General features: G+C 49.4%; 1 protein-coding gene across 3 annotated transcripts in view; it reads right to left on the minus strand.

Moving 5' to 3' along the window:
* TSGA10 (testis specific 10) overlaps nt 1-26,053 on the minus strand; it is a 115,499-nt gene that overhangs the window by 37,716 nt on the left and 51,730 nt on the right. For all 3 annotated transcript variants that reach the window (XM_075336401.1, XM_075336400.1, XM_075336399.1), the window contains exons 10-14: nt 25,915-26,030; nt 24,140-24,294; nt 19,631-19,677; nt 2,487-2,655; nt 11-121 (exon numbers count right to left, since the gene is read on the minus strand). In XM_075336401.1, coding sequence (XP_075192516.1) covers nt 11-121; nt 2,487-2,655; nt 19,631-19,677; nt 24,140-24,294; nt 25,915-26,030 — 598 coding nt within the window. The remainder of the gene's footprint in view (nt 1-10; nt 122-2,486; nt 2,656-19,630; nt 19,678-24,139; nt 24,295-25,914; nt 26,031-26,053) is intronic.

The raw sequence follows: 26,053 nt of genomic DNA on the forward strand, positions 1-26,053 counted from the left end.
TCCAACTTACTTTGGAAGCCACAGAATTTTCAAGTCGTGTGACATCTGTTTTAGCACCTTGAAGTTTTAGCTTCAGATCCTGAAGTTCACTTTGGAAATCTTTGAGCTTATGGGTTAATGTCTAAATACAGAATCAAACAATACATTACAAAGATTTGTGTTCATGTTCACTCTTTATCTATGGCACAAAAAAAGAAGCAGTTGAGTTCACGTCCAAGTAAGTATGATTACTTCGATATTCATCTTAAAAGGTTTTATTTTATACTTCAGTAGTTTGAAAAATTAGTTTGTGTCTCCATTTTTTTTACATGTGATGAGACGACATTTTTATTAAAACTATTTTGGGGTACATTTAACATTTTGCACACTTTTTATTGTATTTCTTGTGCAGGTGGAGTGATTGTAAAATGGAAATATTAGCATTTTGCTTTTATTTTTTCTTTTCTTTGTGGAGTTTACCATATGAGTTATATAATTTTATATTTTGATAAATTGCACTTTACATTGAACCTATTAGCTGATATATGCAGTCCAAACCACCACTGGATGTAGGGTCACAGCCAGGTATGTTTGACCCTGCGACACTGCGGCGTTTTAGAAAAAAAAGATACTTTTAATAGCGTCCGGGGACTGAGCCGCGCTGTGCACTAATCATACAGGCGGGTCCCCGACGGCTTCTCCCCACCCGCTGACACTGAATGACAGTTCTCTGAATATGTGTGCGTATATACAGAAACCTGTCAGTCACTGTCAGTGGGTGGGGAGAAGACATTGGGGACCCGCCTGTATGATTAGTACACAGCGTGGCTCAGTCCCCAGCAGCTATATGTTTAGAATGAGAAAACAAAGTGATTTATACTTTTATATCTTCACAACAGTTTGCATACACAGCTAATTCTCTGCTACAGAAGACAGAACAGGCACACTTTCCGGAACAATGGGTGTCCCAATAGTGAGTCCCCCATACCTAAACAATATCAAAACTGATATGTCATACTGTTGACATGGTCAAATTGAATATTAAAGAAACGGGCATCACAGTGGCTCAGTGGTTAGCACTATAGTCATGTAGCGTTGGGGTCCTGGGTCAAGAACAACATCTGCAAGGAGTTTATATGTTCTCCCCATGTTTGCATGGGTTTCCTCCCAAGACGTACTGATCGGGAATTTAGATTGTGAGCCCCAATGGGGACAGTGATGACCACATCTGTAAAGCGCTGTGGAATTAATAGTGAGTAAAATAGAAAAAAACTTAAGGGAATGATTTATTAAGATCCAAAAGGAAGAAATGGTCCAGCTCAACAAGTGTACTGTAAAAAATATTTAAAAAGAGTATAGTAAAATCCATAGGAAAATACATTTTACGGATTTGTTATACTCTTTTAAATGTTTTTTAATAAACCATTGAAGATTTTTTTTATTTTACAATACATGGGTTGGGCAGGACCATTTAGTGGCATGGGCCCAAACCTCATGTAATTGTTCATCTACGGTGAAATCGTTATCTTTATCTTGCCAATTCATTAAAGGGAACCTGTCACCACTTTTTTGGCCTATAAGCTGTGGCCACCACCGGGCTCTTATATACAGCATTCTAACATGCTGTATAAAAGAGCCCAGGCCGCTGTGAGGACATAAAAAACACTTTATAATACTTACCTAACGGTCGCGCGGTTAGCCATATGAGCGTCTCCGTTGTCCGGTGTTGGCGCCGCCTCTTTTGGCCATCTTTGTTCTCCTTCTCTAGCCGCGGTGCATGACAGGTCCGACGTCTTACACACTTGCTGGCATTAAGGTCCTCAGCAGGCGCACTTTGATCTGCCTTGAGGAGGACAGATCAAAGTATTGTAGTGCGCCTGCGCAGGACCGGCGAGTGTGTATGACGTAGACGCGTCATGCACCCAGGCTTCAGAAAGAGGATGAAGATGGCCGAAAGAGGAGGCGCCGGCACAGGACAACGGAGATGCCCATATGGCCAACCGCGCGACTGTCAGGTAAGTATTATAAAGTGTTTTTTATGTTCTCACAGCGGCCTGGGTTCTTATATACAGCATGTTAGAATGCTGTATATAAGAGCCCGGTGGTGGTGGCCGCAGCTTATAGGCCAAAAAAGTGGTGACGGGTTCCCTTGAAGATTGGTGTTACACTAGCCAGCCTTAATGAAGTACAATATGCCGAATTTATTAAGACGAGCTCACTATTTAATGAACCCAGCGCATTTTCTCTGTGGAGTGCTCCTAGCCAGAAATGCCACTACAGCCAATGACTAAAGTTAGAGTAGAATTTCTGGCGTAAAAGATGGCGACATTTTGGCTGAATTTGACCTGTGGACATAGCCACACTCTGTCCCACGACGGCTCCTCCCAAACTCTGCCCATTCTGCCAATATTCTGGGGTAAAAACTTTGATGAATTGCTCTTTTACGGTTTTTATTTAAATTTAGAAGCAGAAAGTCTTGGCTTGCTGATGACGAACATGAATATTACCTGTAACTCAACCTTGTTCTTGGATAGTTCATCGTGAATAGCCAAGTTTTCCTGAACTACAGTCTCCTTTTCCCTTCCTATTTGAGACAATTCTTCACTGATCTCATCCATTTGTTGACATAACCGACTGACCTCCTGCTCATGACTGCTGACAGTCTTAGAAGATTGCCTAAGAAACAAAAAAAACCCACTACATTAGCAATAACCTTTATTTCAAGGAGACCAGGCAAATATTTGGGCTTAATTTTTATGTTATTTTAGATTATTTTAGTTTTTTTTGCCTATATGGGAATATATTAGTTTAAAGAAGGAAAAAAAGTCTCAATTTATCACAATTTGTTATGAACATAAAGAGACACTAAACCACATTTTAAGTTTTGTTCACCAATTATTTTTATCTATCGAACACATATTTTTATTTCAAGAAGATTTGAGGCTAGTAACAGATATTCGTACTGACAGCATCTTTTTTTTAATATTTTTTCCCCTGCTTATTTATTTATGCATACATAGCTTTATTACACAAAATGTGTACCCCATAAGGTCATAAAAAACCTTTGCGTGAAATTTCAATATTTAAACCCATTTTTTTATATCTGATCTCCCCCAGTAAGGCTAGGTTCACATTTCCGTTAAAATGTATCAGTCACAATCTGCGGCTCTGGTAAACAACGGCATCCATTTAGCGGATTCCGTTGTGTCCCATAGACTTGTATTAGTGGCAGATTGCGACTGATGACCTTGCGTTGCATCTGCTGCGTCGCGGTCAGTAGTTTTTTGACTGACCGCCGGGCGGGAGCAATGCAGAATGTAACGTTTTTCTGGCCGTCAAAATTAACGCGCCGCGCAGGAATCCGTCGCCATCCATCAAGCTTGTAATGGATGTCTATGGTGCTGGATTCCGTCGTAATCCGTCTTACAACGGAATCCAGTGCTGGATTCCGTCATGCTCTACTGAACATGCCTAGCATGTTTGGCACACCCACTGGGCTGTCCCAAACAGAAATGGATCATGAATGATCCGTCAAAAAACGGACGCATAGCGGATGTAACGGACGCGACGGATCAGTTTTTTCACAGGATTCCTGTAAAAGGAATCCTGTGAAAAACACATCCGTTGCGTCAGTTGACATCTAAAAAACAACTGATCCGTTGCTGACGAACCTGACGAATTTAAAACAACGGAAATGTGAACCTAGCCTTAGAGCAGGGGTGGGCAATTAATTTTCCCATGGGGCCGCATGAGAAATTGGGATTGGTTTAGAGGGCCGGACTAATATAATTACCTCAGTTCTACCCAATATATTACATCACTACACCCCCTCCATATACTACACCTGTAATAAACTACACCACTACACCCCTATATACTACACCTGTATTATACTACACCCCCCATATACACCTGTATTATACTACACTCCCTCCATATACCTGTAATATACTACACCCCCATATACACTTGTATTATACTATACCACTATAAAATACACCTCCGATATACTACATCATTACACCCCTATATACTACACCTGCAATATACTACATCACTACACCCCATATACTACACCTGTAATATAGTACACCCCCATATAGTACACCTGTAATATACTACAACTGACCTTCTGTCAGTCTGCAGCTCTCATATGCCACTCACCCTGCAACTCCATCTTCCCACATATGCCACTCACCCTGCAACTCCATCTTCCCTCATATGCCACTTACCCTGCAACTCCATCTTCCCTCATATGCACTCACCCTGCAACTCCATCTTCCCACATATGCCACTCACCCTGCAACTCCATCTTCCCACATATGCCACTCACCCTGCAACTCCATCTTCCCTCATATGCCACTCACCCTGCAACTCCATCTTCACTCATATGCCAGTCACCCTGCAACTCCATCTTCCCTCATATGCCAGTCACCCTGCAACTCCATCTTCCCTCATATGCCAGTCACCCTGCAACTCCATCTTCCCTCATATGCCACTCACCCTGCAACTCCATCTTCCCTCATATGCACTCACCCTGCAACTCCATCTTCCCTCATATGCACTCACCCTGCAACTCCATCTTCCCACATATGCCACTCACCCTGCAACTCCATCTTCCCTCATATGCCACTCACCCTGCAACTCCATCTTCCCACATATGCCACTCACCCTGCAACTCCATCTTCCCTCATATGCCACTCACCCTGCAGCTCCATCTTCCCTCATATGCACTCACCCTGCAACTCCATCTTCACTCATATGCACTCACCCTGCAACTCCATCTTCCCACATATGCACTCACCCTGCAGCTCCATGTTCCCACATATGCACTCACCCTGCAGCTCCATGTTCCCACATATGCCACTCACCCTGCAGCTCCATGTTCCCACATATGCCACTCACCCTGCAGCTCCATGTTCCCACATATGCCACTCACCCTGCAGCTCCATGTTCCCACATATGCCACTCACCCTGCAGCTCCATGTTCCCACATATGCCACTCACCCTGCAGCTCCATGTTCCCACATATGCCACTCACCCTGCAGCTCCATGTTCCCACATATGCCACTCACCCTGCAGCTCCATGTTCCCACATATGCCACTCACCCTGCAGCTCCATGTTCCCACATATGCCACTCACCCTGCAGCTCCATGTTCCCACATATGCCACTCACCCTGCAGCTCCATGTTCCCACATATGCCACTCACCCTGCAGCTCCATGTTCCCACATATGCCACTCACCCTGCAGCTCCATGTTCCCACATATGCCACTCACCCTGCAGCTCCATGTTCCCACATATGCCACTCACCCTGCAGCTCCATGTTCCCACATATGCCACTCACCCTGCAGCTCCATTTTCCCACATATGCCACTCACCCTGCAGCTCCATGTTCCCACATATGCACTCACCCTGCAACTCCATGTTCCCACATATGCCACTCACCCTGCAGCTCCATGTTCCCACATATGCCACTCACCCTGCAGCTCCATGTTCCCACATATGCCACTGACCCTGCAGCTCCATGTTCCCACATATGCACTCACCCTGCAGCTCCATGTTCCCACATATGCCACTCACCCTGCAGCTCCATGTTCCCTCATATGCCACTCACCCTGCAACTCCATGTTCCCACATATGCCACTCACCCTGCAGCTCCATGTTCCCACATATGCCAGTCACCCTGCAGCTCCATGTTCCCACATATGCCACTCACCCTGCAGCTCCATGTTCCCACATATGCCACTCACCCTGCAGCTCCATGTTCCCACATATGCACTCACCCTGCAGCTCCATGTTCCCACATATGCCACTCACCCTGCAGCTCCATGTTCCCACATATGCCACTCACCCTGCAGCTCCATCTTCCCACATATGCACTCACCCTGCAACTCCATCTTCCCACATATGCACTCACCCTGCAGCTCCATCTTCCCACATATGCACTCACCCTGCAGCTCCATGTTCCCACATATGCACTCACCCTGCAGCTCCATGTTCCCACATATGCACTCACCCTGCAGCTCCATGTTCCCACATATGCCACTCACCCTGCAGCTCCATGTTCCCACATATGCACTCACCCTGCAGCTCCATCTTCCCTCATATGCACTCACCCTGCAGCTCCATGTTCCCACATATGCACTCACCCTGCAGCTCCATGTTCCCACATATGCACTCACCTTGCAGCTCCATGTTCCCACATATGCACTCACCCTGCAGCTCCATGTTCCCACATATGCACTCACCCTGCAGCTCCATGTTCCCACATATGCACTCACCCTGCAGCTCCATGTTCCCACATATGCACTCACCCTGCAGCTCCATGTTCCCACATATGCCACTCACCCTGCAGCTCCATGTTCCCACATATGCACTCACCCTGCAGCTCCATCTTCCCTCATATGCACTCACCCTGCAGCTCCATGTTCCCACATATGCCACTCACCCTGCAGCTCCATGTTCCCACATATGCACTCACCCTGCAGCTCCATGTTCCCACATATGCACTCACCCTGCAGCTCCATGTTCCCACATATGCACTCACCCTGCAGCTCCATCTTCCCACATATGCACTCACTGTGAGGTAAATCCGGAGATATGACGATAAATCATGACATTCAAGTCATGTCAGGAAGCCCTCTCCTGGTGTCACTACCCCCTTCCCTTCACACAACTGGTTTAGCAACAAATCCATGGCCATGTCCTGTGATATGGAAATTAGGTGGCTTTAGGACAATGGACACAGGATGACTCCCTGCCGTCACCCTGTAGTAGGAGCTGCTAGCTAGTTAGCAAGGCTATGGAAATAGCCAGACAGAACGACTCCAGTAAAAAATGGTTCATATCTCGCAAGCCATATTTCCGATAAATATGGCAACCATAAAAATGGTGTCTCCGCATGTGGACGATGCCGGCACCCCCTTTTTATGGGAACAGGACATTGGGAAATGCCCCAGGCGTGATATCAGCCAATGGGGAACTGGCAGACAGGTCATGAGTCCCCTCGTTCTGTAGCTAAATTCATAACTGTCACAATGAGAGCATTGGCGTCTGCCTACGACGCTCCCAGGCAAAGTTATAGCCAAAATCCCCTTTGCTGGATAATTCTGATCCATGCAGGGGGAGTGGCAGTGCTTCCCTGTGAGGTCACTAAGGTAGGAGGGGACCTGGATCTGCCCAGGTTGATAACCCTACTTCGGCCATTTTCCAGGGTTCTTCTGCTCGGGGGCCTGGTTGGGACAGACCTGTGAGAGAGTTCCTGGAAACCTGGTCTACAGCGCCCCCCTGTGGCCAGACGCACAAGGTAACTGATGTAATTGTATACCTGTTTGTAACCCATGCTTTATCTGTAACTGTACTCTGACATATGTATATTCTGTAGATTCCCTATTGTATATATTGTAGTTTCTAGTGTGCCTTAGGCGATTAAATTATATAATTAATCTTGGGCTGTTCTGTTATCTCGATCTTGAATCCCACGTCTGTGTGTTCGGCTAATAGTTACCGTGAAGCGGTTGGTGGCAGCGAGTTGTGCCAAGGATTATTGTGGGGAGGCCAGTGAGATCCGGGAAGATATTATATATTCCGCCCGCGGAGGTCGGGGGAATATATACCCTACTCTCACCGGGGACCCTTCAATAATCGGCATAAGTAGTATAGCGGCCTCCTTGCTTATTGTCGGGCAATTCCATAATTGGCCTGACTATAAGAGGGGCGCTAGAGAGCGCGTCACGTGCTCTGTCTGTCGGTCGGGAGGTATAAAGTAGGGGTGACCCCCACTTGTTACCCCCCGATTGTGACGTACTGGTAGCCAGCGCGGGGGATTTCTGAGTGACCCCCCGGTGGTTTGTGACATATTGGTGGCAAGCGGTGGGATCGAGATAATAGTGTGTGTGAGTGTGAGACCCATACTCCCAGACACTAAAGACTGCCTGCAGCAGCTGTGGCTGCTGGGGTCTTCAGACTAGCTCAACACTAGAGTGTCAGAGTGCAGATACTGTAAGGTGTGTGGAGGCATCAGGTGTCAGTTCTGTGTCAGTGACCAAAAGTCTGCAAGAATGGCTGATGGCACCAGGAGCAAAGCCAAAGGAATGGCCGATGCTAAGGCCAGAGACGATGAGGAGGTTGTCCACGAGTCCTCCAGGAGCTCGACGCCAGAAAACAGCTCTGCAGAGGACATTGCACAACCGGGCACTGCTGGACAAGATGAGGAGCAGCTCGCCCAAGGGTCCTCAACGAGCCAGATGCCAGCCCTCCGCTCTGCAATGGACAGTGAATCACCAGGCTCCGCAGCGGGCCGCAGATCACCACGTGCCATTCCACCGAGCCTGGGAGGCTCGGATAGCCTTCTTCAAATGGCTATGGCCCTACGCCAGGCTGGAGACCGGGAGGGCTACAAGGAACTCATGGCCGAGCGTGAGCGGCAAGCAGCGCGTGAAGAGCGCCAGGCAGAGCGTAACTACCAGCTGCAGCTAGCTCAGCTCCGGCCCTCATCAGCCACCCGTGACCTTCCAGACACCAAACTTCCAAAGGTCCGTGTTGAGGACTTCCCAGTGCTGGAGAAGGATGGAGACTTGGACTCTTTCTTGACTGCTTTTGAACGGACTTGCTTGCAGCATCATCTGAACAAGGACCAGTGGGCCAAATACCTGACCCCCCGTTTAAGGGGTAAGGCCCTGGATATCCTTGGGGACTTGCCTGCTGAGGCGGATCAGGGCTACGACACCATCAAGCGGGCCCTGATCCAACAGTACAACCTCACCCCGGAGTCCTACCGCAAGAAGTTCCGGACGCTGCAGAAGGGACCAAAGGACTCCTGGGCTGACCACCGGCGGGCACTTGCCCGAGCTGCCGACCACTGGACCCAAGGCCTGCAGATTTCCACCGGACCGGAGATCCTGGACTTGTTCATCACGGAGCAACTCTTGTGGAACTACCCTGAGGATCTCCGCCAGTTCATCCGAGACCAGAAGCCAAAGGGATCCACGGCTACAGCTGCCCTGGCAGATGACTACACCAACAATCGGGCTCCTGAAGCCAGGAGAGCAGCCACCAGCAGCACCTGGAGAGGGGGTAAGATGAACTCTGCGACTGCCCCACCTGCCCCTAGACTGCAGGGGGTGTCCCCCTCAACTCCCCTCTCCAGGCCCGTGGCAGAACCAAGACGGTGCCACCAGTGCAACCTACCTGGACACTTCAAGGCCATGTGCCCTCAGCGTCCCAAGGCCCCGGCTCCGTCCCCGTCCCAAGGGCCGCCCAAGGTGTATTGTGTGGGTGGGGGTGGTGGTAGGTCCCTGGACAGCTTCCAACCTGTCACCGTCGGCCAGTCTGTGACCATAGGACTGCGAGACAGCGCCTCGGAGGTGACTCTGGTGCGGCCTGAGATGGTGTCCCCCCAAGACTTGATCCCTGGAAAAACCCTCGCTGTCTCCGGGATTGGAGGCATTGACCCGGCGCTGCCTGTTGCTGACATTTATGTGGACTGGGGCGCAGGGCGAGGGGTGAGGGAGGTGGGGGTAACTGATCGGATCCCTGCAAACGTGCTACTTGGGACAGATTTGGGGCAAATAACCTCCCAGTTTGGGCCCCCCCCAAGGGCTGAACCTTCAGCCCGTACTAACATGACTCCTAACAATGTTAATGTGTTATCTATGAATGATGTAAGGGAGGAGGGAGTGAACTCTGATATTTCTGCTTGCATAGACACCATAGACACACACTCAGCTGCAGCTGTGACAGGGGAGGGGGTCAGAGAAAGGTGTGACAATGCCTCTACAAGTAACCAGCCTGTGAGCTGGGATCTGTTGCCCTCTGCAGGGATAAGCAGAGAGCAGGGTGCTGCAGGGGGAGGACCAGTGTGTGGGGTGGGGGCTACCACAGCAAATGTGGGGTCCCCAGAGATTTCACAGCGGGGTTCTGTTGCTGCAGGAGGGGAACAGGCAGGTGAGATTGGGGCCGGTCCAGGAGCGGAAGTGCTCCCAGGTAAGATCTCGGTGCATGGTTCCCCCACAACCGGGGTGTCAGGAAGCCAGGTAGGTCTGCCTGAACCGGCGACTTGGTCAGGAACGGAGGAGGAGCAGGCACGACCCACGGTCGCAGCGGCTGTGGCCGCTGTCACCCGCAGTGGGAGTGCTGGAAGCCAAGGGGCCTCCCGGAGGTCCGATCGCTCTTCCCCTTCTGACCAAGTGGCAGCCGAGTCAGGTGGAGGCCAGGACACAGGTCCCGGGGTACTGACTGAAGATGTGACAGTCTCGTCGATTCTGGCCACATCTAGTCAGGGGTTTCAGGCAGCGTTAGAAGCTGACGACAGCCTGAAAGCTCTTAAGGAGCAGGCGGCACAGCCTCCCTCGGACTCGGACCCGGAGCGAGTGGTCTGGGACCAAGGACGGCTGTACCGGGCCACGGTCCAGCAGGGTTCACCGGAGGCGTGGCCCAGGGACCGACAGTTGGTGGTACCCTATCCGTTCCGGACGGAGTTGTTGCGGATCGCACATGAGATTCCGATGGCCGGACACCTAGGGATCGCTAAGACCAAGGCCAGGTTAAACCAGCATTTCTACTGGCCAAAAATGGGGGCCGATGTGGCTGCCTACTGCCGTTCGTGTGAAACCTGTCAGAGAGTGGGGAAGGCGGGGCCACGCCCCAAAGCCCCACTGGTATCTCTGCCAATCATCGATGAGCCTTTCAGGAGGGTGGCTGTGGATCTGGTCGGCCCGCTGGCCATCCCCAGCAGCTCCGGGAAACGCTTCCTACTGACGGTAGTGGACTATGCCACCCGGTACCCAGAAGCAGTGGCCTTGTCGTCCATTCGGGCTGACAAGGTGGCCACCGCATTGCTGGAGATTTTCTCCCGAGTGGGTTTTCCCCAGGAAATGCTCACCGACCGGGGGACCCAATTCATGTCCCAGCTGATGGAGGCCCTCTGTAAGCAAGTCCAGGTGCGACATCTGGTGGCCAGCCCGTACCATCCACAGACTAATGGCCTGTGCGAGCGGTTCAATGGCACCTTAAAGCAGATGCTTAAGATGTTGGTCGACTCCCATGGGCGTGACTGGGAGCGGTATCTCCCACACCTGTTATTTGCTTACCGGGAGGTTCCACAGGCCTCAACAGGATTCTCACCGTTTGAGCTCCTGTACGGGCGACGTGTGCGGGGCCCCCTGGCTCTGGTGAAAGAGGCTTGGGAAGGGGATTTGGCCACCCCTGGAGTGTCGGTTATCGAGTATGTCATGCGCTTCCGGGACAAAATGCAGGCCTTGACGCAACTGGTACACGACAATATGGCTCAAGCCCAGGCCGATCAGAAGCGTTGGTACGACCAGAACGCTTGTGAGAGGACCTACCAAGTGGGTCAAGAGGTGTGGGTACTGGTCCCCGTACCACAGGACAAGCTTCAGGCAGCCTGGGAAGGCCCATACCTCGTGTACCAGCAGCTCAACCCTGTGACGTACCTGGTCACCCTGGACCCTGCCCGTGGAAGGCGGAAGCCCTTCCATGTGAACATGATGAAGGCACATCATGAGCGGGAGGCATGTGCACTCCCTGTGTGCAACCTGCCCGAGGAGGGAGAAGCGGAAACCCTCTTGGATATGCTAGCCCAGGTTAGGGCAGGCGGATCCATTGAGGATGTGGAGGTTGGCCACCAGCTCTTGGAGGACCAACGGTCCCAGCTGTGGGCCACCCTACACCCCTTCCGGGGGTTGTTTACCAACCAGCCCGGAAGGACTGACTTGGCTGTCCATCACGTGGACACTGGGGATCATCCCCCGATCCGGCGTTCAGCATATCGGGTCTCCCTGGAGGTGCAGCAACACATGCGCCAGGAGATTGACGAGATGCTGGAGCTGGGGGTGATCCAGGCATCCAACAGCGCTTGGGCCTCGCCTGTAGTCCTCGTCCCTAAGAAGGACCGAACCACTCGGTTCTGCGTGGACTACAGGGGGCTCAATGCTGTCACGGTCGCCGATGCGTACCCAATGCCACGCATCGATGACCTGCTCGATCAGTTGGCCGGGGCTCAGTACCTGACCATCATGGATCTGAGCCGGGGATATTGGCAGATCCCCCTGACTCCCAAGGCCAGGGAACGCTCTGCCTTTATTACCCCATTTGGACTGTACGAGTCCACGGTGATGCCATTCGGGATGAGGAATGCCCCTGCCACTTTCCAGCGGATGGTCAACACCCTGCTCAAGGGACTTGAAGGGTACGCGGCCGCGTACCTAGATGACATTGCCGTCTTCAGTCCCACCTGGGAGGACCACCTAGAGCATCTAGCACAGGTGCTCAGGCGGATCCACCGGGCAGGTTTGACCATCAAGCCGGGAAAGTGTCAGCTGGCCATGAGCGAGGTCCAGTACCTCGGTCACCGGGTAGGTGGGGGAACGCTGAAGCCCGAGCCTGAGAAAGTGGGGGCCATCGCATCCTGGCCCACCCCCAGGACCAAGAAGCAGGTGATGTCCTTCTTGGGGACCGCTGGGTACTATAGGAGGTTTGTTCCATGCTATAGTAGCCTGGCAAAGCCCTTGACGGACCTCACCAAGAAGAAGCTGCCCTCTGCAGTCGATTGGACAATGGACTGCGAGACAGCCTTCCGGGCCCTAAAGGACGCCCTGTCCAGCCCGCCCGTGCTACAGGCAGCCGACTTCACGCGGCCGTTTGTAGTACAGACCGACGCCAGTGACTTCGGCCTCGGTGCGGTGCTCAGCCAGGTGGACTCTGCGAGCCAAGAGCACCCAGTCTTGTACCTGAGCAGGAAGCTGTTACCAAGGGAAGTTGCCTATTCCACGATGGAGAAGGAGTGCCTGGCCATAGTGTGGGCCCTGCAGCGTCTGCAACCCTATCTATACGGGCGCCACTTCATCGTGGAGACGGACCACAATCCCCTCAGCTGGTTGCACACCGTCTCTGGGACGAATGGGCGATTGTTGCGATGGAGCCTTGCGCTCCAGCAATACAACTTCACCATTCGCCACAAAAGGGGCCGTGACCACGGTAACGCAGACGGGCTGTCCCGACAAGGAGAGGTCGCGGACGGGCGCACGGGGGAACACCGGAGTGTGCTGCCCCCTAGCGCCCTCAAAAGGGGGGAGGTGTGAGGTAAATCCGGAGATATGACGATAAATCATGACATTCAAGTCATGTCAGGAAGCCCTCTCCTGGTGTCACTACCCCCTTCCCTTCACACAACTGGTTTAGCAACAAATCCATGGCCATGTCCTGTGATATGGAAATTAGGTGGCTTTAGGACAATGGACACAGGATGACTCCCTGCCGTCACCCTGTAGTAGGAGCTGCTAGCTAGTTAGCAAGGCTATGGAAATAGCCAGACAGAACGACTCCAGTAAAAAATGGTTCATATCTCGCAAGCCATATTTCCGATAAATATGGCAACCATAAAAATGGTGTCTCCGCATGTGGACGATGCCGGCACCCCCTTTTTATGGGAACAGGACATTGGGAAATGCCCCAGGCGTGATATCAGCCAATGGGGAACTGGCAGACAGGTCATGAGTCCCCTCGTTCTGTAGCTAAATTCATAACTGTCACAATGAGAGCATTGGCGTCTGCCTACGACGCTCCCAGGCAAAGTTATAGCCAAAATCCCCTTTGCTGGATAATTCTGATCCATGCAGGGGGAGTGGCAGTGCTTCCCTGTGAGGTCACTAAGGTAGGAGGGGACCTGGATCTGCCCAGGTTGATAACCCTACTTCGGCCATTTTCCAGGGTTCTTCTGCTCGGGGGCCTGGTTGGGACAGACCTGTGAGAGAGTTCCTGGAAACCTGGTCTACAGCGCCCCCCTGTGGCCAGACGCACAAGGTAACTGATGTAATTGTATACCTGTTTGTAACCCATGCTTTATCTGTAACTGTACTCTGACATATGTATATTCTGTAGATTCCCTATTGTATATATTGTAGTTTCTAGTGTGCCTTAGGCGATTAAATTATATAATTAATCTTGGGCTGTTCTGTTATCTCGATCTTGAATCCCACGTCTGTGTGTTCGGCTAATAGTTACCGTGAAGCGGTTGGTGGCAGCGAGTTGTGCCAAGGATTATTGTGGGGAGGCCAGTGAGATCCGGGAAGATATTATATATTCCGCCCGCGGAGGTCGGGGGAATATATACCCTACTCTCACCGGGGACCCTTCAATAATCGGCATAAGTAGTATAGCGGCCTCCTTGCTTATTGTCGGGCAATTCCATAATTGGCCTGACTATAAGAGGGGCGCTAGAGAGCGCGTCACGTGCTCTGTCTGTCGGTCGGGAGGTATAAAGTAGGGGTGACCCCCACTTGTTACCCCCCGATTGTGACGTACTGGTAGCCAGCGCGGGGGATTTCTGAGTGACCCCCCGGTGGTTTGTGACACTCACCCTGCAGCTCCATGTTCCCACATATGCCACTCACCCTGCAGCTCCATGTTCCCACATATGCCACTCACCCTGCAGCTCCATGTTCCCACATATGCACTCACCCTGCAGCTCCATGTTCCCACATATGCACTCACCCTGCAACTCCATCTTCCCACATATGCACTCACCCTGCAGCTCCATGTTCCCACATATGCCACTCACCCTGCAGCTCCATGTTCCCACATATGCCACTCACCCTGCAGCTCCATGTTCCCACATATGCACTCACCCTGCAGCTCCATGTTCCCACATATGCACTCACCCTGCAGCTCCATGTTCCCACATATGCACTCACCCTGCAGCTCCATGTTCCCACATATGCACTCACCCTGCAGCTCCATGTTCCCACATATGCACTCACCCTGCAGCTCCATGTTCCCACATATGCCACTCACCCTGCAGCTCCATCTCCCCTCATATGCCACTCACCCTGCAGCTCCATGTTCCCACATATGCACTCACCCTGCAGCTCCATGTTCCCACATATGCACTCACCCTGCAGCTCCATGTTCCCACATATGCACTCACCCTGCAGCTCCATGTTCCCACATATGCCACTCACCCTGCAGCTCCATGTTCCCACATATGCACTCACCCTGCAGCTCCATCTTCCCTCATATGCACTCACCCTGCAGCTCCATGTTCCCACATATGCACTCACCCTGCAGCTCCATGTTCCCACATATGCACTCACCCTGCAGCTCCATGTTCCCACATATGCACTCACCCTGCAGCTCCATGTTCCCACATATGCACTCACCCTGCAGCTCCATGTTCCCACATATGCACTCACCCTGCAGCTCCATGTTCCCACATATGCCACTCACCCTGCAGCTCCATGTTCCCACATATGCACTCACCCTGCAGCTCCATCTCCCCACATATGCACTCACCCTGCAGCTCCATGTTCCCACATATGCCACTCACCCTGCAGCTCCATGTTCCCACATATGCCACTCACCCTGCAGCTCCATGTTCCCACATATGCCACTCACCCTGCAGCTCCATGTTCCCACATATGCACTCACCCTGCAGCTCCATCTTCCCACATATGCCACTCACCCTGCAGCTCCATCTTCCCCCATATGCACTCACCCTGCAGCTCCATGTTCCCACATATGCCACTCACCCTGCAGCTCCATGTTCCCACATATGCCACTCACCCTGCAGCTCCATGTTCCCACATATGCACTCACCCTGCAGCTCCATCTTCCCACATATGCACTCACCCTGCAATTCCATCTTCCCACATATGCACTCACCCTGCAGCTCCATGTTCCCACATATGCACTCACCCTGCAGCTCCATGTTCCCACATATGCACTCACCCTGCAGCTCCATGTTCCCACATATGCACTCACCCTGCAGCTCCATGTTCCCACATATGCCACTCACCCTGCAGCTCCATGTTCCCACATATGCACTCACCCTGCAATTCCATCTTCCCACATATGCACTCACCCTGCAATTCCATCTTCCCACATATGCACTCACCCTGCAGCTCCATCTTCCCACATATGCACTCACCCTGCAGCTCCATCTTCCCACATATGCACTCACCCTGCAGCTCCATGTTCCCACATATGCCACTCACCCTGCAGCTCCATCTTCCCCCCATATGCACTCACCCTGCAGCTCCATCTTCCCACATATGCACTCACCCTGCAACTCCATGTTCCCACATATGCACTCACCCTGCAACTCCATGTTCCCACATATGCACTCACCCTGCAGCTCCATCTTCCCACATATGCACTCACCCTGCAGCTCTATGTTCCCTCATATGCCACTCACCCTGCAGCTCCATGTTCCCTCATATGCCACTCACCCTGCAGCTCCATGTTCCCACATATGCACTCACCCTGCAGCTCCATGTTCCCACATATGCCACTCACCCTGCAGCTCCATGTTCCCACATATGCCACTCACCCTGCAGCTCCATGTTCCCACATATGCACTCACCCTGCAGCTCCATGTTCCCACATATGCCAATCACCCTGCAACTCTATCTTCCCACATATGCCACTCACCCTGCAACTCCATCTTCCCACATATGCACTCACCCTGCAGCTCCATCTTCCCACATATGCCACTCACCCTGCAGCTCCATGTTCCCACATATGCCACTCACCCTGCAGCTCCATGTTCCCACATATGCCACTCACCCTGCAACTCCATCTTCCCACATATGCCACTCACCCTGCAGCTCCATGTTCCCACATATGCACTCACCCTGCAGCTCCATGTTCCCACATATGCCACTCACCCTGCAACTCCATCTTCCCACATATGCCACTCACCCTGCAACTCCATCTTCCCTCATATGCCACTCACCCTGCAGCTCCATCTTCCCTCATATGCACTCACCCTGCAGCTCCATGTTCCCACATATGCACTCACCCTGCAGCTCCATGTTCCCACATATGCCACTCACCCTGCAACTCCATCTTCCCACATATGCCACTCACCCTGCAACTCCATCTTCCCACATATGCCACTCACCCTGCAGCTCCATCTTCCCTCATATGCACTCACCCTGCAGCTCCATGTTCCCACATATGCCACTCACCCTGCAGCTCCATCTTCCCTCATATGCACTCACCCTGCAGCTCCATGTTCCCACATATGCACTCACCCTGCAGCTCCATGTTCCCACATATGCCAATCACCCTGCAACTCTATCTTCCCACATATGCCACTCACCCTGCAACTCCATCTTCCCACATATGCACTCACCCTGCAGCTCCATCTTCCCACATATGCCACTCACCCTGCAGCTCCATGTTCCCACATATGCCACTCACCCTGCAGCTCCATGTTCCCACATATGCCACTCACCCTGCAACTCCATCTTCCCACATATGCCACTCACCCTGCAGCTCCATGTTCCCACATATGCACTCACCCTGCAGCTCCATGTTCCCACATATGCCACTCACCCTGCAACTCCATCTTCCCACATATGCCACTCACCCTGCAACTCCATCTTCCCTCATATGCCACTCACCCTGCAGCTCCATCTTCCCTCATATGCACTCACCCTGCAGCTCCATGTTCCCACATATGCACTCACCCTGCAGCTCCATGTTCCCACATATGCCACTCACCCTGCAACTCCATCTTCCCACATATGCCACTCACCCTGCAACTCCATCTTCCCACATATGCCACTCACCCTGCAGCTCCATCTTCCCTCATATGCACTCACCCTGCAGCTCCATGTTCCCACATATGCCACTCACCCTGCAGCTCCATCTTCCCTCATATGCACTCACCCTGCAGCCCCCCTCCCCCTCATGTCCCCTCTTTTCTTATTACCAGTCATCATGTGTCCACATCTCCTTCAGGATTCAGTATCTTGCTTTCTGCCCGGCATCCTGTGTCTCCTCCCACACAGTCACATGGGCGTGACATCATAGCAGGTCCTACAGTGCAGGATGAATTATTCCGTCTGCTGTGCTCCTTCTCCTGCAGGGCGGGCGGGAACTTTTGAAATGACACACGCAGCGCAGTACTGACAACGTCAGAGCGCGCGCGTGTGTCACTGACAATTAGTGCCGGCAGGGAACAGAGGAAAGACTCCTGCGTTCCGCTGCCTGCACTGACTGTGCGGACCTGCACAGGATCTCTCCTTGCTCGGCACGCTGCAGCCCGGCTCCACTGCACCGGCTGAAGACGGGCGGGCCGGTCACAGAGAGCAGGCGGGCCGGATGTGGCCCGCGGGCCGCCCCTTGCCCAGGTCTGCCTTAGAGGATAAATTCAGCCTCGTGCCTCCTCTGCAACGCTGCTTTTGTTCTGTTAGGATCCAACAGCTCCTGCTCCCTCCTGTCACCTGACAATCACATGCTTGATTGGTGTGGAGGGAGAAGCACTGGAACACTTCCTATACTGTATACAGATTGCTTGCTCATCTCTATGTATACATCGATCAGGAAGGCAGAGATAGTAATAAACCACCTCTGTCCTCTCCATTTAGTCTGGCTTTTTCTGACAGATTGCTCCCGACTCATGCAGCTGTGGCTGCATGATCTCATTTTAGAATATCACTGTAGTGTAATATGTGGACCGCTCAGAAATTTTAAGTATATGGGTGGTCCAGAAGTACAACATAGTTTAGGTCTTAATTCTACTGTAGAGCCTTGCATGGATTATATATCGAAGAACAGACTCTTTTGATGGTAGGCAGCCAAATACACTTCAAATGTAGGTGTAATATTATGGCCTATAATCAGTTATTTACTTTCTGCAGCTTATATATAACAAACATTTTTCAAAGCACTATACATCATCACTCACATCAGTGGATGTCCGATTTGGGGTTGCAATCTAAATCTCCAGTCTCAAACACTTATACACACTCGGGCCAATTTCACAGGAAGGCAATACCTAGCAATCATCCACAGATGACAGTATCCTTCTAAGAATCTTATTATGTCCAATATTTTTATATCTAATATAATATTAAAGGGGATCTGTCAGCAGGATTTCACACAAGTAGCTCTTTCAAAGACAAGTCCAGCAATACCTTTCCATGGCTAGTTTGTTCTTCCGTAACTAAGAAATCCGTATTTGAATTTATATAAAACTTGAGGCTGTAGATCTGAAGCCTTCATCATTTTAGCATATTCCCAGCCCAGTCAGTCTAGCAGGAGGAGGTGGCACTGGGCAGGGAATAGAGCTGGAGTGGCAGAGGCTTCAGCTCTACAGCCTCATTTGCATATTATTTCATATGCTGATTTCTCAGTAATGGAGGAACAGACTTGACATGGAATGGTATTGCTGGACTTGTCTTTAAATGAGCTACATGCACATATAAATAGTTCAGAGGTGAAATCCTGCTGACATACTTCCTTTGAGTAATGCTGTACTTCTTAGGCAACCGGAAGCTAAATATGTGTGTAGTGTACAGTGCTGGAGTTTTTGACACACCCAGTGGCCTGTGACAATGCACAGTGACTGCTGCCCTTTGGGGTGGGTTGATTTTGGTTGAATTACTGCAATGGCATTTGGTGCTGCAATATTTTTTGTTTTCTCTCTGAAAGTTGCGCACTACAATCATGGTTGTGTAAACCTATTTCAGATTAATACTACGTTTAGTTGTACAAAGTTTTAATGTGACAACTAATGATGAGGGCCGCCCTAAAGCATAAGGTGTCTTGTGATTTGTGGCAGATGAGAAGTAAATCTGGCACTGACATTGTGCTTAATATGTAATTAAAAATATAACATTACCGCGCAGATTCTTCCATCTCCCGGAGCATGCGTTGTATTGAATTTTCCTTAGGAGCAAACAAATGAAATATTTAGTAAACTTTCCTATACATGAGCACATTGATAGTACTCAAGAATTTTCTCCTGTAGTAGATACCATGTAATATACTGTATCTGTGGTCTAAACACTTGGTTTATTTCCAGTGCTTGCTCCTCTATGCATCCAACAAGCAGTTATTTATAATGGTTTCATTTAAAGGGGTTATCCAGGAGTTTAACCTTAATGGCTCATTCTAAGGGGTACTTTGCACGCTGCGACATCGCTACTGCGATATCGGCGGGGTCAAATTGAAAGTGACGCACATCCGGCACCAGTAACGACGTCGCAACATGTAAAGCCTAGAAGCACCGATAAACGATCGCAAAAGCGACGTAAATTGGTGATCTGTGTAGTGTTGGTCATTTCCATAATTTCGCTGCAGCGACAGGTACGATGTTGTTCCTCGTTCCTGCGGCAGCACACATCGCTGTGTATGAAGCCGCAGGAGCGAGGAACATATCCTTACCTGCGTCCCGCCTGCAATGCGGAAGGAAGGAGGTGGGCGGGATTGTTTACGTCCCGCTCATCTCTGCCCCTCCGCTTCTATTGGCCGCCTGCCATGTGACGTCGCTGTGACGCCGCACGACCCGCCGGCCAGAGCGACGTCGCAGGGCAGGTGAGTGCGTATGAAGCTGCCGTAGCGATAATGTTTGCTACGGCAGCTATCACAAGATATCGCATCTGCGACGGGGGCGGGGACTATCGCGCTCGGCATCGCTACAATCGGCTAGCGATGTCGCAGCGTGCAAAGTACCCCTTAGAATACACTCACATGGCAGTATGTTGATAAGTATTATAGATCAGTATTTGTAAGCCAAAAACAGGAGCAGATGAAAAATACATAAGTGGTGATATATTTCTATTATACTTTTCCACTGATTGTTCCACTCCTGGTTTTGGCTTACAAATACCAAGGTAAAAAAGCTGACCAAAATACTGCTGTGTGAATGTAGCCCTAGGAAAAGCCATTAACGTTTAGACTTTCAGCATCCCCTCCAATCAACTGTCTGAAGAGGCTGTGGTGCTGCATTAACGCCACTGCCTCTTCAAAAAGTTGGTAGTAAGAACGATACCTATTGATCTAATATTGATGGCTTATACCAAGATAATGAATCAATTTAAAAAGTATGGATAACCCTTTAATCCCTCTAAGTGCTCATTCAGACGTCAGTGATTGTGCTCATAAACAAATTTCAGTTCAAGTTGCAGAAGTGATTTGATCAGTGTCATCAGATTTTTTTCAGTTTTTACCATCAGAGTTTGGTCAGAGTTTTTCTAGGATAGGAAAAGGTTTGTGAAACTTCTCCTATGAAACAGTTTTTGAAAAACATGAGCATATGGATGGCATCCGAGTGCTGTCTGATTTTTTTTTTTCACAGAACCATAGACTTGTATTGGCGAGTTTGATCTGAGACACGGACCAATGTCGGACAAGTGTGTCTCTGTGCTTTTGTGCGGACCATTCCGTCTGAAAAAAATACGGACAAGTGAGCTACCCCAAAGACTATAATAGGTGATACCCGGGCAAAATATGTATAGCACTTGTATGAGAAAAAATTATGTCTGATTGAGCCCTAATGTACATAGACAACTTTTGGATGATTCAGAGATATCTGTGGCATTTATAAAAAGAACTATTTGGTGGAAAAGAGCCAAGTTGACAGCACTTCAATTATTAGCTATGAGAACCAACACTTAAAGAGTACTTGTCAGCACGATTTTGTAATGTAAGTAAAGACATGGCTGGAATGACGCTGTAATACTGATTAAATTGATATAATTGGTGAACAAATCTACTTTGTTATTCTTCTTTAATCACCATTGGAAGTTTCCTGCTAATTCAATTTCAGTGCAGGAGCCTGGACTATACACTGGGTCTTCTACTCCCTGTCTGTGATTCCCCAGCTCCTTCACCTACAACCGGTCTGCGGCTGATGGATCACTGCTAAGGTTTCAAACTGATGAGGCAGGTCATTCACAGACTGGAGGCAGGTGGAGGGACTGGGGACTCACGGACAGGGAGGAGAAGACCCAGTGTACAGTCAAGCTCTTGTGCACCGAAATCCAAATAATTCACATGCTGATTAAATCAAGAACAACAAAGCAGATTTCTTCTCTAAAAGTATCAATTTAATCAGTATTACAGCGCCATTACAGCCATGCCTTTACTTTATATTTCAAAATCGTGCTGACAGATTCCCTTTAACCTGATGTTTTGTGGGTTTTTTTTAAATCATTTAATTAATTGTAGAATTAAATCTTAGCTAAATCTATTTCTTTTTCTTTACAGTGCATTACTACAAGAGGACCAATGGTAATAGGAAAGCAATACAACATACATATTTTGCCGTACTGCTACTGGAAGATACCCAAGCTTAGCAATAAATTGCTGAGCACGGTTCTGAAGGATTTGAGATGAAGAGAAGGCAAACACTGTCTGGCTATACAGCTATAAGGTCAGATTCACCAAAGCTTATCTGCTGGCATTCTGGCTTAAAAAACTTTAAAAAGTTTGACACAAATTATGCCTGGACTAAACTTTTGCGACTTTTGGCATTCTCCTGCCATCTTTGCCAAGTTTCGACAAAGTGGGGAGGAACAGGGGCGTAGCAACCGACGCTTGTCAAATTCATGACCGTCAACGACGTTATCTACACCACACAGCTTAATCCAACAGGGACTGTAGTAGGATCTGTGCCAAGGTGCACACAGAGTAGCACTCCACTTGTCTGGCACTCTGGATTCATGAAGATGAGTATGTCTCTTCAAGAATCAAGAGCATCTGACTCCACCACATTGACGCAACAAAACCAGCGTGAACAACACCGGTCTTGAATCGGGCTCATAGTGTCTTGTGTAAACCACTCTTGACAGCCTAGATTGGGATACGTTTTCAGTAGCAAACTTTCAGCACTGTCTTTATCATAAAGTGTGAGTATATTTACCACACACTATGAAGAAAAAGACATGGATCGCACATCTCAAAAAATACAATGATCTAAAGCCGCTAGGCAAAAAATTAAATAGAACATGAGGTTCTTTGTTACCATTCTGATCAGATTGTATTAAGCCCACTGCCACGTCACGGCGAACCTCTTGAGTGGGTCCCTATTCTAAACCTTATTAGTGCGGCACTGTGCACTAACCATTGCTGCAGCGACAAAGCGACAGCAGGGCAGACGACCTGGTGCCTCACAGCACCCATGCTGCAAGGCGAAGTCCCCAAGGCACCAGGCTGCACCGCCCCACTGACACGACACCACCACAACAGCGGCCACCACACAGTATCGGCAGACCGTGAGAGGAGCTGCGCACTCACCTCCCACTGGCTCCCATATGTGAACTGGGAGCAAAAAAAAGCTGACCCCTCTTGCAGTCTCCTGCTGATTAAAATCACCTGTGCCAAGTGGGAGGAGTGCAGATCCAAGAAAAAAGCAGAGGGGGATAGAATGTTGTATAACACACTATGAAGAAAAAGACAAGGATCGCACATCCCAAAAATACAATGATCTAAAGCCGCTAGGCAAAAAATTAAATAGAACATGAGGTTCTTTCTTACCATTCTGATCAGATTGTAGTAAGCCCACTGCCACGTCACGGCGAACCTCTTGAGTGGGTCCCTATTCTAAACCTTTTTTTGCTCCCAGTTCACATATGGGAGCCAGTGGGAGGTGAGTGCGCAGCTCCTCTCACTGTGTGCCGGTACTGTGTGGTGGCCGCTATTGTGGTGGTGTCGTGTCGGTGGGGCGCTGCAGCCTGGAGCCTTGCAGCATGGGTGCTGTGAGGCACCAGGTCGCCCGCCCTGCTGGCGCTTTGTCGCTGCAGCAGTGGTTAGTGCACAGTGCCACACTACAAGGTTTAGAATAGGGACCCACTCAAGAGGTTCGCCGTGACGTGGCAGTGGGCTTAATACAATCTGATCAGAATGGTAACAAAGAACCTCATGTTCTATTTAATTTTTTGCCTAGCGGCTTTAGATCATTGTATTTTTTGGGATGTGCGATCCATGTCTCTTTCTTCACAGTGTGAGTATATTTACCAGGCAAATCAGTGCTGTGTTCAGCCCCACAGAAGTGAGTAGTGCTGAGTTGTAAAATAAGACGCCACCACTACAAAAAGTAATTACAGTGCTGCGGATGATACATATAGAAGGGGTTGCAATGACAGATGGAGTGCTATGGTATCATGAAGTCAGCTGGGAGTGGGACCCCCACTGATCTGATATTAAATTGCTGTTCTAAGGATTGGACACCAACATAAAAGTCCCGCTCCCCATAAAAACGTTAAATATGATTCATGAAGGAATGATTAATGTACAAAGGAGTACAACAATATTTAAAATCATGATTACTGTAGGTCAAAGTGACCTTGTTTATCCAGACTTGTGTATATTCATGGCATTTAAAGTAGTAAAAGCAAATTAAAATTACTTTCAGAGCAAGGTTGCCCTCAAGAGAGGAAATCTTCTCGCTTTTCTGATCCAGACTGTATATTAAATTGGCCTTTTCTTTGTCCATCTCTGCAATGGTTTTTTGCAGAATTGTAATTTCTTCCTTCTGGAAAAGGCTTTGGTTTGACTGTTCATCTTGAAATGGGAAATGCAGTATTGAGATAGACAATTAGGCACATTACACCAGCGGTAGTACACATGAGCAGAAAATATTCATACAGATTAGATTAATCAACTAATAGTTCTAATTGCCAAACTTCAAGCCAAAACAACATTCTACCAGGATTTGGGCATTATGCCTCTGCTTTAAATCTAAAAATTCTGTATGCCCCCATATGAAATGATAGGTACATAAGGCCTCATGCATTCTATTGGTGCACTAATATGTATGAAATTGAGCCTTGAAGGGGTATGTTCAAGTTTGAAAATTATTCTCTGTCCATATGATAAGGTATAATGTCCTGATCACTGAGGTCTGACTTCTAGGAACCCCACCGATCCCAAGAACTGGGGCTCTGAAGAACAGTGGTCAGTCATGCACATTGCCGATCCACTCTTTCCTAATGGGACCTCCGGAGATAGCCAAGTGCTAGTTTTTTGCAATCCAATAAGAATTAATGAAGGGGCAGTGCGCATGATCAACCTCCATTCCATTCACACGAGGGTGTTTAGAGAAGCAGTTTTTGGGATAGTTTGGGTCCGAGCATTTGGATCACCAGCGAATGGTTTTCCCCTATTCCGCGGATACTGGATAAAAATCAAACTTAAGACTACACCCTTAATGTGGATTGACATTACCAAGACGCATTTGTACCACATTTGGAAGGGCTCACTCACAAGGCCGTAGACTCTCTCATGCAAGAGAAGCGGGCCGATTATGACACTTGGCTCAAACTCTGATCCGAGTTTAAGGGTACGCTCAAACGAGCGTTGAAATTGGATGAGTGCAATGCGAGAAAATCTCGCATTGCACTCTGACCAATGCTAGTCAATGAGTGAGAGCAGTTAGTCAGCTTTTCTCGCATCCAAATTCTGGATGCGAGAAAAGTGGCAGCATGCTGCGATTTTCTGGGAGAGCCATATCTCTCGCACCCATTCAAATGAATGGGCCCGAGAGAAACATTGGACTGCACTCAGATGTTATCCCAGTGCAGTGCAATATACGCACAGGCTGACAATGGAGGAGATGGGGGGATTAACCCCTCCCTCTTCTCCACAGCTCCCGCCCTCAGCTTCACAATCGCATGACACTTGGCTCACACTTGCAGCAGAGCCTGAGTCGGGCGTCATTAGCATATCGCATCCGATGCTCTCGCATCGCATGCCATACGCACGTGTGAGTCCAGCCTAAGCCGAATGTCAGTTGACTGTGATCCATATCATATGAGGAGAAGATGGAGAACTTCTCCATCTTCTCCATTGCCAGTGTCTGCATATATCAGACTGCATTTGGATGACATTCGAGTGCAGTCCATACACTTGAATAAGTATGTACCATCTAATATACGCTGCCAATCACAGCATGCAGCGATTTTTTTTTTTCTCAAGCCTAATCGGTATGAGAAAAAATGCTGGTTGGTACTGCCCCGTAGTATAACATTGGGCCAAGTGCTAACCGACAAAACATCGGAAAGTGATTGGCCATGTTATACGCTTGTGTGAGTGAGCCATAAGAAAATATTTCTTCCTCATGATAACAATGGAAAATATTTATTAGCATCTTTAACCAGAGATATAAATGATTATATAACCTACCTATTTTATTTTCCAGCCTGAATATTTTTTCCTGTGCCAACTGGAGTTCATTCAGTTTCAGTGAAAGTCGGCGCTGAGTATCATCTAAGGAGTGCTCAGTTTTATCATTCAGCAATCTAAAATATAAATGATCCATAAA

This window comes from Anomaloglossus baeobatrachus, chromosome 2 (assembly GCF_048569485.1).
Source record: "Anomaloglossus baeobatrachus isolate aAnoBae1 chromosome 2, aAnoBae1.hap1, whole genome shotgun sequence".
Classification (NCBI taxonomy): Eukaryota; Metazoa; Chordata; class Amphibia; order Anura; family Aromobatidae; genus Anomaloglossus; species Anomaloglossus baeobatrachus.